Source organism: Panthera tigris, chromosome A1 (assembly GCF_018350195.1).
Source record: "Panthera tigris isolate Pti1 chromosome A1, P.tigris_Pti1_mat1.1, whole genome shotgun sequence".
Lineage (NCBI taxonomy): Eukaryota > Metazoa > Chordata > Mammalia > Carnivora > Felidae > Panthera > Panthera tigris.
In genome coordinates, this window is record NC_056660.1 from 139837525 (window position 1) to 139859541 (window position 22017).

At 46.2% G+C, this 22017-nt stretch overlaps 1 protein-coding gene across 2 annotated transcripts in view; it reads left to right on the plus strand.

The window, feature by feature from the left end:
• Nucleotides 1-350: 350 nt before the first annotated feature.
• The window catches only part of IQGAP2 (IQ motif containing GTPase activating protein 2), a 294230-nt gene continuing 272563 nt past the window's right edge, over nucleotides 351-22017 (plus strand). The window contains exon 1 of one of the 2 annotated variants that reach the window (XM_042988699.1): nucleotides 351-849. In XM_042988699.1, the coding sequence (XP_042844633.1) occupies nucleotides 804-849 (46 nt within the window). In that variant the 5' untranslated portion in view covers nucleotides 351-803. The remainder of the gene's footprint in view (nucleotides 850-22017) is intronic. The other variant, XM_042988712.1, reaches the window with a different exon arrangement.

A 22017-nucleotide genomic window follows, 5' to 3' on the forward strand; every position in this document is an offset into this window, starting at 1 on the left:
TCGTGTTTTGAGTGGTTGCTTGGGTAGTGTTTATCTTGCTATTCCAACACACACACACACACACACACACACTCAGTTTCTTGTCCTGAAAGGGGAACCCTGTATTTTGTAGACAAAAAGTCGCAGAAGCAACTTTCGAAGGAAAAAAAAAAAAAAACCTGAACAAGAGAAAGAAAAAAAAGAAAAAGGCTTCGCGCAATCCCCCCCAGAAGGCAAAGAACCGCGCTGTTTGTCCTGTAACTCGGCAACACCCCGGGCGAACAGCGCTGCCTGTATCTTCTGCGGTTTCTCTTGCTCTTCTCCGCGCGGGCTCACTTCCACTCTCGGAACACCCCAGAAGTGCAAATTCAGGCTGGGCGGCCGCGGGCCCAGCTGCAGGGGATCCCGCCCCAGCGTCCCGCTCAGCCCCTTCCTCCACCCGCGGGCCAGCAAAGGGGCGGGCTCACGCGGCCCGGGCGCTGCGCCCCGCACGCGGTAGGGGTCGCTGCTCGGCGGCGCGCGCTCCCACCGCGGAGAATAACGGGGCCGGGCTGCAGGAGAAAGGAAACCTGCCCGGGACGCGGCGGCGGCCAGGACGGAGCGAACGACGAGAGTTCACTTTTGCTCGGGTGTCAGCGCGCGGCGGCTGCAGCGAGCGCCGACCAGGGAGCACCGCGCGAGCGGGTCGCCCATCTCGGGGCGACCGGAGGAGGGCAGCGAGAGGCCGGATACGAGCGCGCCGGCGGGGCGCGGAGCCGGCGAGCCTGGCTAGCGAGGGGAGCCGCGGGGGGCGCGCCCCTGGCGGGCCCCCGGAACAGCGCAGGATGCCCCACGAGGACCTGCCGTCCCTGCAGAGACCCCGCTATGGCTGTAAGTACGCCGGGTGCGCGGGGCTTCCGGCGGCCTTGGGGAGACCCCTCCCCGGGGAACGCGTTGGAGAAGCCGAGGGAGCCGGGTGCGCGCCGCGGAGGGAGCCGGAGGGCAGCAGCTGTGTGGCTGACAAAGTTGGGAGCTGGAGTTGCAGAAGGTAGTGAGCGGCGTCTTCCCGCTCTCCCCGCAATTTTCAGATCCTCAGGGGCAACCCCAGTCTTCTGCCCGGAAAACCCCGCCGGGGCGCGCGCAGGCAGTGCTGAGTCTGAGCTCTGGGACGGGCCCGGTTGTGGGTTTAGGGGTATCAGGTGAGGAGCCCTTGGAGCTCCGGGCCGCTGCCGGCTCGGACCAGGGGGTGGCGTCAGGGACTGAATTGTTGCAACTCTGAAGGAAAGTTTGCCGTGGCTACAGGTGGGCACCGCGAGTACTGTGCCCACGCACTCTACCAGTGGCAAAGTTGGTTCTCCTGGAAGAGCTCTCCTCCTGCCTTGCTCCCTCGAGTTGCACGTGAGCTGAAAGAGCCAGTTTGCGCCCCATTGGTGTGAATCCTTTTCTGGTGCTGCTGAAAGGGGCACCTCCGGGCCCAACCCCTCTGTTCCCTGCTGCCCTATGACCCTGCCAGGACTGCCGTGGGGAGAGGACGCAGAGCTAGGCTCCCCAGGATCCGGTCGGAGCCCGTGTGACTTGAACGAGATGGTGTCGATTTACGCAGCCAGGGGCTGCTGCCATCGGAAAGAGGTTGCTTTGGCGGATCGTGAGTAGATGGAGCCAGATTAGCACCAACCACGTGGCTTCATGTACAGAGTTCAGAGTCTTGGCTAAACATGCCAGGAAGTATTTCCTTTAAAACAAACAAAAAGTTGGCGTCCATCGCAGGCCCTGTCAGTGAACCCATGGCCGAAGACCACTGGTTAATCTTTTGCCCTGGCTGGCCTTGGGGTAGAGGAATCAGGTTTGGGTGAAGGTGGTGATACCTGCTGCAGGGTTGTTTTGTGCCCTTGGGAGGGCGGGGTGGGAGGGGAGGAGTTAACGTGTGTCAGTTCTTTCTCCCCATTAGTCTTGGAATGGAGAGTTAGAGATAGGAAGTTAGTTTTGCCATGTGACCCGTTTGGTGTATGGCAATGAGGAAGAAGCCTGAGGAGCCAGCTGCAGACTCGGGAAATGCATTAAACAGCGCGCCAGGACCCGGTTCTTTGCAGCCTTAATGACACTGTAGTAAAGCACACAGACAACAGAGCTCCTTGGATTCGCGAGCCATGCTGTGGTCATTCAGTGTGCGTGGTGTCACCCTCAGGTTGGTGAAAGCCTCTTATTTGTGTGACAAGCTCTCGGAACATATGGTAGCTTCACTGTGTCAAATTATAAGACGACCCCGTTCTGGAAACGAGGCAAATAGACACCCCCCCCCCCCAATGGCTTTGGATGTACATTTTAAAGCATGATGTATTTGGTGGGTCATCTCTCAGGAGTTCAACGTGCGTGCAAAGTTGGAGTGAATGAAGTGCGTTAGTGTAACGTTTTCACATGCAGAAACAGATGGATCTGTGATGGTGCCTGATTTTCATCAAATACACCTGTGGACCTAGCCCACGTCAGACACGCAACCAAGGAGGTTCAGATCCCACAAGCATGAAGAACACTCCACACTGCCACTTTGTTTTGTTTTAAATGTTGGTTTATTTTTGAGAGTGACAGCGACCTAGCACGAGTGGGGGAGGGGCAGAGAGAGAGGGAGACACAGAATCCGAAGCAGGCTCCAGGCTCCCGGCTCCCAGCTGTCAGCACAGAGCCCAATGCGGGGCTTGAGCTCACGGACCGTGAGATCATGACCTGAGCCACCCAGGCACCCCAGCCACTTTCTTTGGAAATAATTGTTCCATTTCTCGCATGAGTCTGGTGTAATGGAGTGGGGTGCGACCTGTTGGAAACACTCCCATTTGCCTTCCCCCAGCTCACAAAGTGCTGGCGTTGTTTGTCATTGACTAAAAGTGTTTGATAGTTTCTAGACTTAAAAAAAAAATTTTTTTTAATGTTTATTTTTGAGACAGAGCATGAACGGGGGAGGGTCAGAGAGAGAGGGAGACACAGAATTGGAAGCAGGCTCCAGGCTCCGAGCTGTCACCACAGAGCCTGACACGGGGCTCGAACCCACGGACTGTGAGATCATGATTTGGGCCAAAGTCGGACTGACTGAGCCACCCAGGTGCCCCAGATAGTTTCTAGACTTTATGGTCACCCTAAAATATTCAGACTTCAGTAAAATGGGCTGTATGTCATTAACATGAACATTTCTTTATTTTGCTGCTAGGCTCATGAATGGTTGTACGCTCATAGTTTCTTTGAAAAAATCTAGTTGAATATACCTCCGTGTTAGTCATTGTTAAGGAACACTCATTATTCATGCAAAAGGAGACTCTCTGATGTATTAGAATACATCATTTCTGGTGGTGGTCTGATTTTGGGGCTCTGTTAACATGAGACTGCAAACAGTGCTGTGAGCTCCTTACAGGAAAGCTGGCAAAGGAATGAAGGAAAATGCACTGTCCTTGGTGTGTTGATTACAGAATTGTGCTGCTTCTGGTTTCTGAGTTTGGTGAATACAGGTTTAGTTTAACAAAACCTCTAACTATACCGAACAGGTATTACCCCTGACATTAAATGAACAGAATAGGGCACCTGCATGGCTCAGGTCGTGATCATGCAGTTCAGGAGTTCAAGTCCCCATGGGGTTCTGTGCTGACAGCTCAGAGCCTGGAGCCTGCTTCAGATTCTGTGTCTCCCTCTCTCTCGGCCCCTCCCCTGCTTATGCTCTATCTCTTGAAAATAAATAATAAATTTATTTGATACGATTGTTGTAATTTAACTTCCAGTACTGTACATTCTGAGTAAAAGGTATTTGAGACTGGACTTTGTGAACAACTTTTTAGTAGTTGGTATTAAACTTGTTTTAGGTGTATTTTTTTGTTCTGCCGTCTCTCTTCCTCTTGAAATGTCATTTAATTTAGTAATTTTTGTACAAAGTCAATTCACTGAACTCAGGGCTGTTTTCCACCAGGCTGAGTGCGGATAAAATACCACATAGTAAGTTGCACTTGAAGGGTTTCTCAATGAGTGTCCATGAAGGTACTCGTCTCGGATTTCGGACATGAAAGATTGCTGAAGTCTTTTTGATTGGCACATGGGGGCCGGGAATTAAAATTAAATCATTTTCTGTTTAATCCCTGCTTTTCCACTTTGGCCACCTTCTCCTGCAACCTATGAAGTTATTTTGTATCCTGTTAATACCGAACAAAGCTGAAATACCAGCTCATTCGTGTAGTGCTGCAGGGAATAAGTGGCAAAAGGGAAAGGTGGAAATTGCTTTCTAATTTATTTTTTAATGTTTGTTTATTTTGTGAGAGCGAGAGTGAGAGCGAGAATGCAGGGGAGGGGCAGAGAGAAAGGGAGAGAGAGAATCCCAAGCAGACTTTGTGCTGTCAGCATAGAGCCTGATGCCGGGCTCAATCCCACAAATTGTGAGACCATGACCTGAGACGAAATCAAGAGTCAGATGCTTAATTGACTCAGCCACCCAGGTGCCCCAGCTTTACTACTTTAGAACCAGAATGTTGTATAAGATAACTAGGGTATCTTTTTACACTCAAAACCAAATTTAAGTGACACTGATGGGTAGGCATGATTTGCAAGTAATTTTTGTGCTCTCGTAATGAACGATAATGAATTAGCCAAAATAATTGTCAAAACACACTGCCACCATGATCTGTCAAAAGTTTTCTTCCAGTTACTTGAGAGTTAAGAACATCACTGATAGGAAAAGATGACCCTGCGCTCTGATGATCTCAGAGCTGATACCAGTCAGCGTTTAGGTACTTACTGTGTGTGTGGGGGGAGGGGTAGTAATCAATGTGTTTTTGGCAAGAACTGTGGTTTTCTATCCTCTGCTAACTTATCTCATGAGAAACGTCCTGAAACGAATAGTTGTCAGTGTTACCCTGTTTCTTTGAGAAAACGCAACAGGAGCCTAGCAGAAGCGTGTGCCAGCCGCAAGTGTGCTGGGATGCGGGTGGGGCTGTTCTGGCTGATGCGGTGAACGTTTTGTTTATTTGTTGGATAATGCTCTTGTTTCACCAGCGAGATTTCTAAATCACCTGGTAGCTGGAATACTAGGGTGGGTAACAAGACAAAAAGTCAAGTTATTCCTTCATGGGCTATTTGTTTTGATTGAGTTTTGCCAAAGGATCTTCAAGGTCAACAGCCAAAGTGTGGTTTTAGTATGCTTTTAATTTTAATTACACGTGTTGTTAGCCAAAATGACTTGTTTGGGAGAGTTTAAGCTTGTAATACCAAGGTTGTTTTAGAATTTAGTATTTAGGGGGTTAGTTAACCCCCTTTTTTCTCTAGGGAACCATTGGTTTGCCGTTGCCCCTTACCCTCCCGCTAGGCAAGCTTTTTAACAACTTACTTAAAAGTCTACTATACAAACAGTTCTGATGCACCAAGTCTTCGTGGTAACCAGTGGAGAAACAGAGTCCACTCGACTTCTGTTGGCTGGTCCACTATAGTTCCACAGGGCAGGCACTTGAGCATGGGCATTCAGGTTTGTGCACTTGGCAAGAGCTGGTTCTTTTCACGAGCACTTGTTACCATCTGCTTATTAGTACCTTTGAGAGGGCCAGCGGTCTCCCCATTTCACAGAGGAGCTGAAATCCAAGATAACGTCTCAAGGCCACACAGCTGGCTGGTGACCCCAACTTGATAGCTGGTGTTACCAGGGCCTGAAGGCTTTGCTCAGTGGCTATTGCCAGTTTGTCTTCTCTGAATTACTCATAGGGGTTCCACCTCTTTTTCTTTCCAGTGTGTCGTGATTTTATCAAAGTCACCAAACCTGTAGCTATTTGGCTAGTGTGCTCTTCTAAAGGTGGATGCAGGGTGAGGCGACTGAGTGGCTCAGTCGGTGTACGCCTTACTCTTGATTTCAGATCAGGTAATGATCCCACAGTTAGTGAGTTTGAGCCCCTCACTGGGATCTGTGTTAGCGGCATGGAGCCTGCTTGGGATTCTGTGTCTCCCTCTGTCTCTCTGCCCCTTCCCTGCTCATACCCAATCTCTCTCTCTCTCTCTCTCTCTCTCTCTCTCTCTCTCTCTCTCTCAAAATAAATAAACCTTAAGAAAATGAAAAAAAAAAAAGTAGATGCATGGTATTGTCTAAACTGGATTTTGTTTCCTCCCCACCCTTAAGAAAAGCATACAAGAATACCTGAACTTTTTTATAGAGTGCGTCCAGACTTCATCAAAGGATTTTATATATGTGTAGAGACCTCCCATCTGACTGTGAGGCACTAAAATGAAAGAACAGTTTTTCCCTAATACAGAGGTATGCTCCAGTGATTCCAAATAGGATAATTTGTAAAATGCACTTTTATTATGTATACTGGCCATGCCTTAAAATCCGGGGTTGATGAGAAATCAGGCAGAAGTTTGTGATGAGGTGACTGATAGGTGAGCCAGACTTGTTCACTTGACCGTTAATAGTTTATTTCTCCCTTTAAAAGCTGAAGAATGGGGTCTGTGAAATGGCAAAAGGTTTGCTGTGGAGTAGATGTGGGTTTGAATCCTTATTTGGGCACTGACTGCTTGAGTAGCCTTAGGGTTTTCTCCTGTACCTTGGAGGGTGGTGTTTTATATTCCTGTAATGGTGGCTGATGTGGTTTCTGGGACACAGCACGAAACGTGTGGTGGTAACTTCCATTAACAGGGCACCTACTAAGTACAGCAGGTTCAGATGAAAGGAAAATGACGAAGATGGGCACAGCCTGTGAGAAACTGGAAGATAAAGACTGATGTTTATACTTCTGTTTGTGCACTTACTAGTTCTGTGGAAGGGAAGACATCAGGGTGGATTAGGATGGGGCAACAGGCAAGCTTCACGAATTGTGAATTTGAACAAGACCTTGAAGGTGGGAGGTAAAAGTGAAAGGCATCCCCTGTATTTGTTGTGTGGGTAGTTTGTGTGGGGTTGAAGCTTAGGTTGTAGGATAGATGTTGGGGCAGGGTGGTGTAGCTGGAAGGGGATTTATCAAGGAATCCTTTCTTTGTGGGCACCAAAGGTCACTTAGAGCTGTCTTGAAAAAAGTAGCTTGGGTACACTTTTTTTTTTTTTTTTTAACTTCCCAGTAAATTTGGAGAGGGGAGCGGCCCAGTGAAGTGGAGAATTGTGGGAAGGCTGGGGGTGATTGGAGTGCCTGGTGCTGGAAGCTGCAGGGGTCCGGTGACGTTTGTGCACGTGGGCATTTGGGTCCCCTGTGTCTGCTGCTCGCAGATCCCCACACCATGCTTCTAGGTTTGGGGATGCCTACGGGTGGGCACATTTATCAGGTGCTTTGGCTCAGGATAGGACCAAGGAGGCTGCATGAGGATGATGCGTATGGGACTGAAGGCATTCAATGAATCCAGAGGCAGCTAGACACGGACCTCATGGGGCCCTGACTGACTGCGGCCCGGGAAGTGCACAACTAACTCTAAACCGTGGCCGAAGGTAAATTCTCCGAGATGAGGTGAGAAGAGTATCTTGACAACAGCAGGGTTTATGTCACTTATTTTTTTTTAACGTTTGTTTATTTTTGAGAGAGAACGTGCGCAAATGGCAGAGCAGAGGAGGGGCAGAGAGAGAGGCAGCAAAAGAATCCCAAGCAGGCCCTGTGCTGACAGCAGAGAGCACAATGCAGGGCTTGAACTCAGGAGCCCTGAGGTCATGACCTGAGCTGGAGCCAGAGGCTCAACTGACTGAGCCCCCAGGTGCCCCTTTCACTTCTTTTTTTTTTTTCTTCATTTCCTCCATTACTTGGGACAGTTGTTACTTTTCAAATTTCACTAGAGATATAGTGCCTTCAAATGACCAGCATCCCAGTTGGGTTGAAAAATGGCTAATGGAGCACTCTCAACAATAGCCAAATTGTGGAAAGAGCCTAATTGTCCATCAACTGATGAATGGATAAAGAAATTGTGGTTTATATACACAATGGAGTACTACGTGGCAATGAGAAAGAATGAAATATGGCCCTTTGTAGCAACGTGGATGGAACTGGAGAGTGTTCTGCTAAGTGAAATAAGCCATACAGAGAAAGACAGATACCATATGGTTTCACTCTTATGTGGATCCTGAGAAACTTAACAGAAACCCATGGGGGAGGGGAAGGAAAAAAAAAAAAAGAGGTTAGAGTGGGAGAGAGCCAAAGCATAAGAGACTCTTAAAGACTGAGAACAAACTGAGGGTTGATGGGGGGTGGGAGGGAGGGGAGGGTGGGTGATGGGTATTGAGGAGGGCACCTTTTGGGATGAGCACTGGGTGTTGTATGGAAACTAATTTGACAATAAATTTCATATAAAAAACCCAAAAAAAGAAAAATGGCTAATGGAAAATGGCTGACCCCACGTTTCCAGTTGGTTTGTAGGTTCAGAGATGTAACTAAATTCCAAGTGGACTCTCTTTAATGTTACAATCCTGGATCGGGCCGTGTGTGCCCATGTGCCTGAAAGGAGCTGACCGCTGTTCCTCCTGTCAGTGCAGTGGTTTGCAGGGAGCAGTTTCTGGAGAAGCAACAGGAGTAGAGCATCACTGGGGGCCGGCCGAGCACCCTTGCAGCAGAGCCTTCTAGGTGATTCTGTTGCACTGCTCAAGGGCCAAGGTGAAAGAAACGACGTTCCTAATAGGCAATTACCCCCCTCACAGCGCCTGCAGGTTTTTGTGAAATAAGTGTAAACACATGGGTACAATACTGAAGGTTTTCCTTGTTCCTCCTGTGTTTGATTTGAGCACACACCTGCACCACACTCAAATCCAGGCATTGGTTTCTCTCTAAGTTTGTGTTTATATTAGAGGATTTATTGGGGTCTGTCTTTAAGGTTTCTTTCCTCTCTTCTAGGAAACAGATGTGATGGGGAATATCAAGTCCAAAATCTCCACTGAGGAGAGAGTGAGGTCCACTTTGCAAGGATTTCTAGGTGGAGGCAGTGCTTTTAGGAGCCACTGGGGAGGCTGAGGGAGCTGGCAAATCTTTCTGTGTAAAAGGGAGGCCCCAAGCTGGCAATTCTGGGCTCTGATACTTGCGGGGGCTCCTGGACAGTAAGGTTTGAAAGATGTCCTCTTCCTCTTTCTCTTCAAAACAACTTGAAGTGTTTTTTATTATTCACAGTTTTTTTTTAATTTTTCAATGTTTCTCTTAAAAAATTTTTTTTAACGTTTATTCACTTTTTTATAGAGAAAGAGTATGAGAGGGGGAGGGTCAGAGAGAGAGGGAGACACAGAATCCGAAGCAGGCTCCAGGCTCCGAGCTGTCAGCACAGAGCCCGACGTGGGGCTCATCCCCACAGACCACGAGATCATGACCTGAGCGGAAGTCAGATGCTTAACCGACTGAGCCATCCAGGAACCCCTACAGTTTTTAGAACAGTTGAACATGCTGGCCGAAATATCATTTGCTAGGCAGAAGTGGTCCCAGGGAAACTACAGATATTTTGCTATTGATTACAGACAAGAGTATATATTCCTATGATTGCATTTTTTGCTTGGGATCCCCACAGATGACTTCTAGTTATTCTCCTTTTGCTATCCATTGCTATCAGATCTTTGAAGGAAGACCTTTTTATATCATTAAAAAAAAATTAAGGTCAATTAGTTCCTGGTAACTTTCTTCATGCTCATATTTTTATTTGCAGATGTGATTTCACTCTTAACATCAACCTATTTCCTTAGTCCTCTCCATCTAAAAGGACTTGATTTGCAAGAGATAGAAGCAACATATATTTCAAATACTTAAATATGTTTATGTTCATTATCTAGCTGGTAGCCTGGTGCCATGGCACTGAGAAAATGTTCAATAAATATTTGCTGCTATTACTGGTTTTGCTTCAAGTGTCTGTAGTGTACTGTTTCTCTAAAGGAGGAACTTGTTTCTCTTATCTGTTAAAGATAATTTGAGCAGCTTTCAAGTGGCAGGCAAATGTTTAATGTTTAGATTTGTTTTTATACTCTGGAACCTTGGCGAGTTATTTTAATTTCTGTATGCCTTAATTTCCACAGTTGTAACATGCAGGTGGGACAGTTCCTGCTCAGAGGGTTAAGTGATTTAATACATGGGAACGTACCTGGTCAGAATGTGCCCCTGTAGAGGCAGCCCTTGACTGTTGGGCAGGGGGTGAGGCTGATGGTGGTTCCCCCTCGTCACTACTGCCCCTTGCGTTTCTCACCTCTTTGCCCTTTTCTCCCCTTAACAGAAAGTGGACTTCACCTCCTGGGCCGAGGGGCGCCTGGCTGGCTCAGTGGATAGAACCATGCAACTCTTGATCTTAATGTCGTTAGTTCGAACCCCATGTTGGGGTAGAGTTAACTTGAAAAAAATCATGGGCCCATACTCTGTTGAAAGTTTATACTCACCAGAACATGCTTTAGTTATCTGTATGGAAATTGAGTGAATCTTACTTCGGGTGGAGATCAAATTATCCTTGTTTGTGTATGTGTAAGAAATCCTAATGCATGTTGTTCCTGTTTCTAAATCAAGTTGAATGGGGATTGGCTTCCTGCATTGTACTTTTCTGTCATCTTAAAAAAAGATTGGGGAGTTGTCACTCACACACTTGAGTGAGGAACTCTGCAGTTACTAAGCATCCTGTTGTCTCTTTTCGGGTCCAGTTGGTTGTTGCTACTGCTGCTGGTTTGAAAGCCCAAGTGTTCATGATGGAAACATACCCTGATGGGAAGGAGTCACTTGAAATAAGTGTTAGCCTTTTGCCTGGATCACATTGTAGAGTTTGACGTGGCTAGCAGGGTCCGCCTAGTGCTGTGGGGGTTCAGAAGGGAGGTGAGGAGGTGGATCTATCTGACACCCCTCAGGCCTTCCTGCCTCTAGAAAGTTAGTGAAGCTTCAATTCATGGGTCCGGCGAAGCTCAACCACTAGGTATAACCTGGGATGTGTGTTGGAGCTGTGAGAAATCAACAATCTAGGCTGTTTCCCACCTTGGCACTTGCAGATTATTCTTCATTCTGCTCCCCTCTTCTACCAGGCTTTTGATTCTAGCATGTTTCATATAAATGTTTTCTATCCCCCCTCTACTCCTCACTGTCCCAAAAAGAGACAGTTGAGACCAGCTAGAATTAATTGACTCCTCCTTGGCATTGGGTACGTCTGCCCTGGGCTGACTGAGTAGGCTTCCCACAGGTGAGGTAAGGGGGCTGGGAGGTGTTGGTCATAAAGCCAGCCATACAGGGTAGGGGTTCTCCTTTCAGCCCCTGCCCCGAAAAACTGTGCTACCCCATAGAAGATCCAGGAAGGTGGCTTCCCAGACCTTTGCTCCTACTGAACTCTTACAAGTTTGTCTGAGAAATGGTCGTTTCAGAGCTAATACAAACAGGCTTTAGCTTTTATTCTGAGATTTATTTTCCAAAGGGAAAAAAATTAAACATAAATGAAAAGATAGTTACCTGTCCACTGGAACCAGGTTGACAAAGTCCTTTCATTTGGCACTAATTCTGGATAGAGCTTTAGATTTCTTCCTTTGTTCTCCAAAAAGGTATTTGCTGCTGTTCTTTTGAATTAGTCAGTAGTTTGGAGGATGGTGCTTATATGTTCCTCTTCAATGTAGGCTCTGGCAAGGGCCTTTCATAACAATCGAATGAGTTTAAAAAAATACTATACTACATTGATTACTCTGAAGACAAACATGGACAAAATAAAAGAAACACCTTAAGGGTAGGGACTGTTTTTTTTTTTTTTTTTGGTTACTGCCGTATCCCCAGTATCTGGCACATAAGTAAATCATCATGTCAACAGTGGTTCCATCTAGGTAATGAGGTAATGGGTGAATTAAAAAAAATGTTTTTCCTCTTCAAATTTTCTATGAAAATGCTTTTATAATTGAACAGTTCCAATAGGTGCCCTTACCTCATGAAGATGCAAAGTTTTTGTTGGGTATAAACCCTGCCTTGAGAAAATTACAAGTCTGAAAAGCAGGTCTGTTGGCATGGAAGCATTCAGTGGAGAGCGAATTTTCCAGGTGTGTGTGTGTAAGGGCGAGTCGGATGGAGAGACCGACAGAAAGGCTGAAGTGATGACAGGGCCAGGATGCATGGTTGTTAGGCTACTGTAGTTGGGATAGAGATCGTTGAGAGGCTGGATGAAAAACATAAAGATCAGCAAGGTGAACTTGGCAATGGAGACAGGGAAAGAATCCCAGGTGGGCAGTAACTATTTAAGGTTTTTTGTTTGTTGGTTTGTTTTAGTCATTTCTGCACCCAAAGTGAGGTGCGAACTCAGGACTTTGAGATTGATAAGAGTCCCATGCTCTTCCCACTGAGCCAGCCAGGTGCCTTAGGTTTTTAACATATGGGAACTGATTGGTAAAAAGCAGTAATGACTCAAGAAGTCGTGTCTGCAGTGACGGTAAAGGTGGCTGCCATTAAGAACAGAGGGATTATTCTCCTGACTGACCAAGAGAACTCTAAACAGCCTAAAAAGAGGAGACCACTAACTATTGTTCTTTGATTCGACCACAAGTGCTGGATGCTGTGTAATTCACACGGAGTCTGCAGACCACTGCCTTCAGGGGTCAGGTGTGATCAGAGCCTTAGGTAAAAATAAGCAGCTTTGGAATGTCCTTCACTTGGAGTTTGCATTCGCTATGTTAGTCACTCCAATTGGGAGGAAAATATTTGTGAACAGTACACAGATCCCAGTACATAGGAGTCTAGAAGCTTATTGGCCCCTTGGAAGTCGCCACTGTCCCCTGAATTATGTTAAAAACCTGCGGTGGCTGTGGTGGAAATACTCTAAGCCTGAAACCATGAGAGGCGTCAAGCGCTGTGAAGATGAGGGTAGCGTAGACCATCTGAGAGCTTGGGGGTTAAGGTGTTACTTGTTGTGTGATGTGGAGTAGGACTTCCCTGAGCTCCTGTCTCTATCTGAAAAAGGAGTTGATGTTTACCCCAAAAGGGGTGTGAGGTATGGGACCTTGCTCTGAAAATGACTCAAGTGTGTGTATGTGTGATCGTGTCGGGGACTAATTTTGCCACTTGAGGAACTTTTTAGTGTAGTCTTAGGCATGTTAGTGTCATCCTTTAATCCTCTATCTGCCTCCAAGCCAGTGCCACTTGAGTTTTGTGACATAGGCTGTCTTTGGGCCCATATTCGCAATGACATTTTTTTTTCTTCTTTCTCTAGTTTGAAAGGCAATGTTTTGAATTTGGGTAACAATACCTGTGACATGTGAACTTTCTAAATACTAATACATAATCTTTGGCCAGATCCTTCCTTATCTGGCTGAACATTTCTTTTCCTAGGAAGTGTAAATAATGCAGACCCAAGAGAGGAGTAGTAAGATCTTTAAACTTGAAAAGACTTTTCAAGAGTAATGTCTTGCAAATATCATATCACTTCACTCATATGAGGACTTTAAGACACAGAACAGATGAACACAAGGGAAGGGAAGCAAAAATAATATAAAAACAGGGAGGGGGACAAAACGTAAGAGACTCTTAAATATGGAGAACAGAGGGTTGCTGGAGGGGTTGTGGGAGGGGGGATGGGCTAAATGGGTAAGGGGTGTTAAGGAATCTACTCCTGAAATCATTGTTGTACTGTGTGCTAACTAACGTGGATGTAAATTAAATAAAATAAAAATTAAAACACACACACACACACACACACACACACACTGTTTTGGAGCCCTGTGCCGTGGGGGAATGTTTCATAAAGGGAAACTACCTTAAGAGTTAGGGAAAATCTGTGTGTTCAGCAACGGGTAGATGAAGCTAAGGAAGGCAGTTCTGTCTCCCAATTCTGAGGAGAGAACTTCTTTCTTTGCCAAATTGACATGTTGTGATTTATTGTTAAGTAAAGGAGGGGTGGAAGGGGGGCAGCTGGGGTCATTTAGGGCTTGAGAAGATTTCTCAGGGCTGCTGGGTGTCAATAGTGGGCCAGCTTGCTAGGTTAATAGCACAGCTTTGACTCCTACGATGCTATCGTAATAGCACATCTTGTTTTAGAATTCATAGTTGGCAACCTAGTCGAATCTCCACGGAGCTTTACAAAGAAAATGTTGATTCCCTGGATCCCATCCCCCAGATACTCTATTTGTTTGGGTGTAGAACTCTGGTACAGGTATTCTTATTTTTTCTATTTTTTAAATAAAAAATTTTGAACCCCCCCCCCCCCAAAGCCTCAAAGAGAACAGGACAGTGAATACCCGTTGCGTGCCAACAAGGACATTGTCCTCCACATCCCGGGTACCAACCGTACCGTGCGTTCAAGTCCACCATCCAATTTGAAATTCAACCCGAAATAATTTTCCCCGAGTGCACTTTATAACCGTTTGGGTCCACGGTCCAGTCAGGTTTTTCACATTACGCCCACCCCCCACCTTGGTCTTCCCCGGGCTGAACCACCTCCCTATCAGTTCAAGGACACTGAAGACCCCGAGGGGGCCAGGCCCCTTTCCTGGCATGAATGACTTATGGGTGATGTGGTTTCCTCCCAGCACATCACATCAGGAGGCCACCATGTCCAGCCTCCTGCTACTGGTGATGAATAGATGAATTTTAAAACTCCATAGGAGATTTCACTGGGCAGCCAAGGTTTGAAATCCACCTAATTAAAACTTCTCACTCTGTGTGTTTGTGTTTGTCATAAAATACACAATATTTACCATTTTAGCCATTAAAAACATTTTTTTAACGTTTATTTTTGAGAGAGAGAGACACACACACAGAGCACAAGCTGGGGAGGGGCAGAGAGAGAGGGAGACACAGAGTCCAAAGCAGGCTCCAGGGTGCAAGCTGTCAGCACAGAGCCGGGCACGAGACTCGAACTCATGAACTGCAAGATCATGACCTGAGCCGAAGTCAGACGCTCGACCAACTTGAGCCACCCAAGCGCCCCCATTTTAGTCATTTTTAAGTATAGTTCTGTGGCATCAGGTACATTCACAGTGTTCTGCAGTCATAACCACAATTCTTCTCCAGAGCTTTTTCCTCTTAACTGAAACTTTGTACTCGCTGAACAATAACTTCCCATGCTCCCTTCTTAGCAGCCCTTGGCACCCACCCTTCTACTTTATCTAGGATTTTGACTACTCTAGATATTTCCTACAAGTGGAATCATGTGATACATGTCCTTTTGTGTCTGGCTTCCTTCACTTACTCTCATGTCCTCAAGGTTCATCCAAGTTGTAGAACTTCCTTTTTAACACTGAATGATATTCCATGGTGTGTGTGTGCGTATACATGTATGTACGTATGCATATATACGTGTCTATGTGTGTGTGCATGTTTGTGTATGTGTGTGTATGTATATATGTGTATATACACACGCCATATTTGTTTATCCATTCATCCACCAATGGACCCTTGGGTTGTCTCTGCCTTTTGGCTATCGTGAATAACATGGCTGTGAACGTAGGTGTGTATGGTATGTGTTTGTATCTCTGCTTTCACTTCTTTTGAATCTATATACTCAGAAGCAGGATTGCTGGATCATATGGTAATGCTATGTTTAATTAAAAAAAATTTTTAATGTTTATTTTTGAGACAGACATCATTAGCCAGGGAGGGACAGAGAGAGAGAGAGAGAGAGAGAGAGAGAGAGAGACACAGAATCTGAAGCAGACCCCAGGCTCTGAGCTGTCAGCACAGAGCCTGATGTGGGACTCAAACCCACCAACTGTGAGATCATGACTTGAATCAAAGTCAACGCTTAACTGACTAAGCCACCCACATACCCCAATGCTATGTTTAATTTTTGGAAGAACTACCACCCTCCTCTCAGTTCTCAGTAAAGTGAATTGAAGAAGCCTATGAAGGGTGAAATATGTTTGAGTTCAAGGAAGAACTCCATTAGAATGCCGGCCTCTAGGCTCCTGTTGACGTTGCCTCCCCACGGGTGTGTGGGGACCTATGTTGTCTTCATAGAAGATAAAAGACCAAGAGTGTAAAATGTAACTGTGGTAAGATTTACTTTTTTACAGGCCATGTGGCATGCAGGATAAGAGAGTGTATTATTTCATTCACGGTATACATCACTTTTTAAAATTTTTTTTTTCAACGTTTTTTATTTATTTTTGGGATAGAGAGAGACAGAGCATGAACGGGGGAGGGGCAGAGAGAGAGGGAGACACACAGAATTGGAAACAGGCTCCAGGCTCCGAGCCATCAGCCCAGAGCCTGACACGGGGCTCGAACTCACGGACCGCGAGATCGTGACCTGGCTGAAGTCGGACGCTTAACTGACTGCGCCACCCAGGCGCCCCTACATCACTTTTTAAATCAGGAGTTGAGTTTGGGGCTGGTGATTTAAATAGTATTAGTACATGGACAGCAAGTTGCCCTTGGTTTCTATAAAAAGTGTAAAAGCAGGTAACAGGTTGCCTCTTGGGGCTTCTCGGTTTTTTAAAACAGAGTATTTTCATTACCTTAGCTCCTCCAAATACTAAATGTGTGACCTTGGGCAAAGTCTTCGCTTCCCTGGTTCAGGTTATACACCTGTAAAATGGGGATAATTAGAGTACAATGAATTACCTGTGTGAAGTACTCGGTGGCTGGTACAGAGAAAGCACACATTCACTAAAGCTATGAATATAATACTGCCCATCAGTTTCAAAGATGTTACTTAGATCTGATTATCTTTGGAAGTATTATCTGGAAAGTAGGCATTTGTAAAATGAGCAGCTATTACTATTTTCCTGGACCTGACATCTCTATTTGGCAGTCTATGACTGGTAGCCTCAGGCTCCTAGAGTGGTGATTCTTAATCTAAGCAAAAAGTGGCAGGAACGTGTGAGAACCTGGGCTGTAGAACCATGGACTGAAGGTAAGAGGAAACCATGTCATACGGGTGAGTGTTCGTATTTTTATATACAGCTCCAGCCGTGGAGGCTGAGATTAAGAAAGCATGTTCGGAAGATTTTGGCTTCATTGTACCCTGCGTAAGGTGGATTCGGGATTGGCATCCTGCTCTTTTTGAATGTTGGTTGTTATTCTATTTCCTGGTTGAAAATGAGCTGAGAATTTTTAGATCAACAGTCTAACTGCATATAACCATGTTGCTGTGTGTTAATGATTAGTTTGGAGCTTGTGCTAAATATAACGTGTGAAGTCCCAGGGATTATTTAACAAGAGAAAATGTTGGTTCTGCAGAGCCTAGTAAGTGTTGAAAATGGGCAGTGTACTTTAGTGGGAAACCTTGATGGGACCCTTCTCTTGGGCCTGTCTTTGGTTGCCTTGTACAGCCTGGGGAGAGACATCCCATAATGCTTCATGTCGTCTAGGAGGGGACACGACCCCGAGAGGTGGATCTTGTGTACACAATTGTGAAAGGAGGGATTGGTTTCTGCCTTTTTCTGTGAGTTTAGCCTCTAATGATACTGATAATAACAAGTAGACCTGGTGCTTATATGGGCCAGATGCTGTTGTAAGCCCTTTTTATGAATCATCTGATTTGATCCTTATAATGACCCTCTGCTGTTGGTAATGTTATCCTTATAAGTAGGGAAAATAAGAGGGATTAAATGGCAGAGTCAAGATTTGAATCCAGGTGGTGGCACTCCAGATTTTGTGCCCACCATAGCTATCGGATACAAGTTAAAGAGTTCGTTTGGGCACTTGGTACTCTGTCTTCTTCTGGGTATTGTATTTAACCATTGTATTCATTTCCTATTTTATGAACACAAACTGCAGGCTTACATGCAGTTTTAGAGAAAAGAGGAATTTATTTTCTCACAGTTTTGGAGGCTAGAAACCCAATCATCCTGTTGACTGGGCCATGATCCCTCTGAAGTCTCTGCTAGAGGATTCCCTTCTTTCCTCTTCGCTTCCTGCTTCTCCTTGTTGTTGGCAATCTTTAAATTCCTTGGCTTTAAATGAATCCCTCCAATCTCTTCTTCCATGATGATGTAGCATTTTCCTGGGTGTCTGTTTGCTCTTCTTATAAAACACTACTCGTTGGGTTAAGGCCAATGCTAATCTGGTGTGACCTCATTTTAATTCATTGCATCTGCAAAGACCCCATTTCAAAATAAATTCACATTCCAAAGTTCTGAGCATGCATGAATTTTGGGGGGGGGGGACTATTCAATTCAGTAAAGCCATTAATTTTGGAAAAAGGGAAAATTGTGGACATCATAAATTTTTAGCACAATAACTTTGGCTGCTCATAAACAGTTGGTAAGTACAGCCACGGAGAGGAGGTGAGTTAGGGGACTGGCTGGTACCTGCTATTAGGTCAAGTGCTTGCTCCTCACCAAGCAGATGAAAGAAGGGGGTTGCAAGCAGAGTGCAGAAGGAGCAGGTAGCAGAGAAAGGGTTGGGCCGCATCAGAATGCAGGTGATGTCTGGTGGGCACTGACCTAGTGAGAAAGCAGTAAGAGCAACACTGTTGAAGAGCAAGCCCCTCGAGCTGATCATTTAAACCTTCTCTCAGTGACTTAAAGTGCATTTGGCTCATTCTGAATAAGAGAACTGGGTAGTGTGTGGCCCTTTTTAGAGCAGTGTGTATCAAGCGTACCTTGCAGGGCCTGTAGGCTTAGCCAACGGGCAGAAAATAAGCTCATTTAGAAGTCATTTGATCAGGCTGCATGGCTGAGACATAAATCGTTCCCAACGTAATTTCTATGGCAACAGGACTTGATGACATATATCCATAACTCAAGTTTACGAATATCCACTTTGCGTGTTTTGCTTTGGCCCGGTGAGCACAGAGCCAAATTTGGGGCTCATCTGTACAATTTGTGGAGGGCTTACCCCTTGTTTTCAGTTTATTTATATTCTTTCTGCCTTCCTTGCCCTTGTCTTGTACTGCTCTTTTTACCCCATTTCTTCTTTATTTCTTTTTTTAAAAGTTTATTTATTTATTTTGAGAGAGACAGAGACAGCATGAGTGGGGAGGGGCAGAGAGAGAGAGGGAAAGAGAGAGCATCCCAAGTAGGCTCTGTGCTGCCAGTGCAGGTGTGATGTGGGGCTCAAACCCACGAAACTGTCAGATCATGACCTGAGCCGGGACCAAGAGTAGGACGCTTAACTGACTGAGCCACCCAGGTGCTCCTGGTTTTGTTTTGTTATTGTTTCATTTTATTTTTAAGAGAGAGAGAGAGAGAGACAGAGTGTGAGTGGGGGAAGGACAGAGTGAGAGGGAGACACAGAATCCGAAGCAGGCTCTTTATATTCAGACTTGTTTTTACTAATCTATCCTGACTGACCTGCTCAAGTACTCCTAGGAAGGAAGGGAGACATAAGTATTCCTGCGACAGAGAAACGCTTAGGGCAGATCTCTGGCTGAGGACATAGCACAGTGTCAGGGAGACCTGGCTCTGCTTACTGTCACTCGGCTATGGTTTTCTGTCCTGTGAAATCAGAGTGCTCCTGTCGGATGTTATCATTAGGACAAAACGGGATAGCAAACGTAAAGCACCTGACACAGGGCCTGGCATGTATGGAGGGCTCCAAAGAGCAAGGAAGCGTTCCCGAGAGGGGATGGTGTGAGCTGAGCCCGGAGATGGGAATACTGTGCGGGATTGGTGAGAGCATGGGGACGGGGACTCTCGAAGCCCACGTGCACCTCGTTCTTTCTGCCCATCTTTGCTCCGCGAGGAGCATGTGCTAGATCCGGGAAGTCAGGAGGCCTGCCCGCTTCCCGGATGCCAGCAGAAGTGACTGAGAGATCTGAAACTCCTAACACTGTTGACCAAGACTATTTTGGGAGATGGATTCATTAAACTTTTATTGCTTTCGTTCGTTTGTTTTTCTTCTCCATCCTCTCTATTTACTGCCTTCTGTTGTGTATAAACTTTTGAAGTCTGAAGAGCAGACAGCTGTTAATGTTGCCATTGGAGAACCACAGACACAACTTAAAATAAACTGATTGATTTCTAATGACACAGAGAAGTGCTTACAGAATCAAGTGAAATGTGAGGATACACCGTGGGGAAATTAGAATTTAAATTCTGTGGGGGAAAAGACTGGAAGGAAATGCTTCAGATTGTTAACAGTTGTTTTAGGTAGAACTCTGTCCTGTTCTTTAGTCTTTCCTAGAGAGGCCTGTAATCATATGAAAAACAGAGGGAGAGGGGCGCCTGGGTGGCTCAGTCGGGAAGCGTCTGACTTCGGCTCAGGTCATGATCTCCTGGCTGGTGGGTTTGAGCCCGACATCGGGCTGTGTGCTGACATCTCAGAGCCTGGAGCCTGCTTCCGATTCTGTGTCTCCCTCTCTCTCTGCCCCGACCCCACTCACACTCTGTTCTCTCTCTCAACAATAAACAAACGTTAAAAAAAATTAAAAAAACAGAGGGAGAAAAACCCTCACACTAGATTGCATATTACTCCTTCTGATGGTGAGAGACCAAGTTCTGTCCCATTGGGACTTGATGGACTTGGGCGAGTATAGTCTCAGCTAGAGGTTGTTGGTGTGATAGAGTTGCTAAGGAATCATACTGCCTTGCCTTCCTGCTACCTTCGCCCTGAGCCTGGGAACACCATAAAACCATTCAGACCTCCTGGGTCCATGCATGCGTGTCACATGGAAATAGGAAGGAGGCTTTCGTGTGTGCTGGTGTTAGAAGTCGGAGGATGGACTGAATTTGAATTGGAAATTGTTGTGTAACTAACTGCATGGATCACGTTGAGAATAGGTTTTCCCATGGTCTGTGCCAGTAACCTCTTTCTTGACACCCTCAAGTCAGAAGATTAGAATGCCTTTGCTCCGTTTTGGGTTTCCCTTCATCAGCATCCAGTCATGTTCAGTGAGCAGAATCTCAGCTGGCACCTTGCCAGCAAGCGCCAAATTAGACATAATTGCACATCAGTTTCACTTGCAGGTCTGGTGCTTACTGTGCCCTGCAGAAGCATGCCAGACCTGGAGCTTTGTTCTCCCTGGGAATAGCATGCCCCAGAAGAAAGGTTACAGTGTAACTCATCGTCCAAACGTAGACATCTTTGTGGGCAAAGGGGGATTCTGTTAATCATGCCAAGGCAACAGTGTCCGCAGCAGTGTCAGCTGGGCCATTTCTGTGGCAGACTGAGACGTAGGGTCCCTCTGCTCCTTAGGATGGACCTTCCTCGGTCCTGTGAAATTGAACCTCCTTTCCTAGACAGCAACCTTGGGAGGAGAGGAGAAGCCAAAACAGTTGGAGAGTGTGCCGGGCATTTGAGAAAAGGGGAGGCAGGGTGCCTTTTCAGGGAAGTTGAACTAAAAATAGAGCACAGCCATTCAGCAGTTGCTTGGACACTTCAAACGCTCTCACTCTCGGGTTTGTGCCATTGTTCCTTTTCTCTGCATTCCATGTGAGTCCCGTCTCCCTTTCCCCTGTGTTATAAAGGAGCTGGTCTCCAGGCTGCATCGGCTGGGATGCAGCCTGTTTAATATACCGAGGGAGCTGGATGAGAGGGTCACGAGGCCTCTTGTAGCTCTCTGAGCCGTGATTTTATAATAGGTAACCTAAGGCCTGCGCTGCATGAGAGATGAGGGGGCCACAAAGCAGGAACCCTTCCTGCTGAAAGGGCAGGGCCCCAGATCCTCTGTCCCTGGCTGTCCCACACTCAGTGGCATGTTTCTCTCTGAGCGAAGGGAGTGCAGGCCTTTGACTGGAGGGTAGGTTTCCTGGTGGGGTGAGCAGTAGGTGTTGGGGATGCTGAGAGGGAAGAGAAAATGACACCATAGTTAATTCTGTAGGTCAGGCTTTCTCAGCCTCAACACTGCTGCCATTTTGGACTGGGCACTTCTTGGGTGGGGAGGGGAGGAAGGGACTGTTCGTTGTGGGATGTTTAGTGGCATCCCTGACACACCATGTGCCAGCAGTACCCCTCCCCACCACGTTGTGACAACCCAAAATGTTTCCACACATTGCCAAATGTCCCCACTCGAGAAGCTGCTGTAGGTAAAGAACCAAAATTGTTTTCTGGGTATTTCTGTATTGCTGGGCTTGCTTCTGGCCACGCTCCCACCTTAAGCTTTTATAATACCAGTTACCCGACCAATTAGTGTTTGTGATGGTGGGTGGCGATTTAAAATGAAATAGCCTCACTTTCATGATCTGGGATTTGGCTCTGAAATAAAGTGAGCTGATCTCTTCCCCCCTCCCCTTTCAACAGTGCATGAATAATAAAGTCTTTCTGCTGGGAATGGAATTAGGCT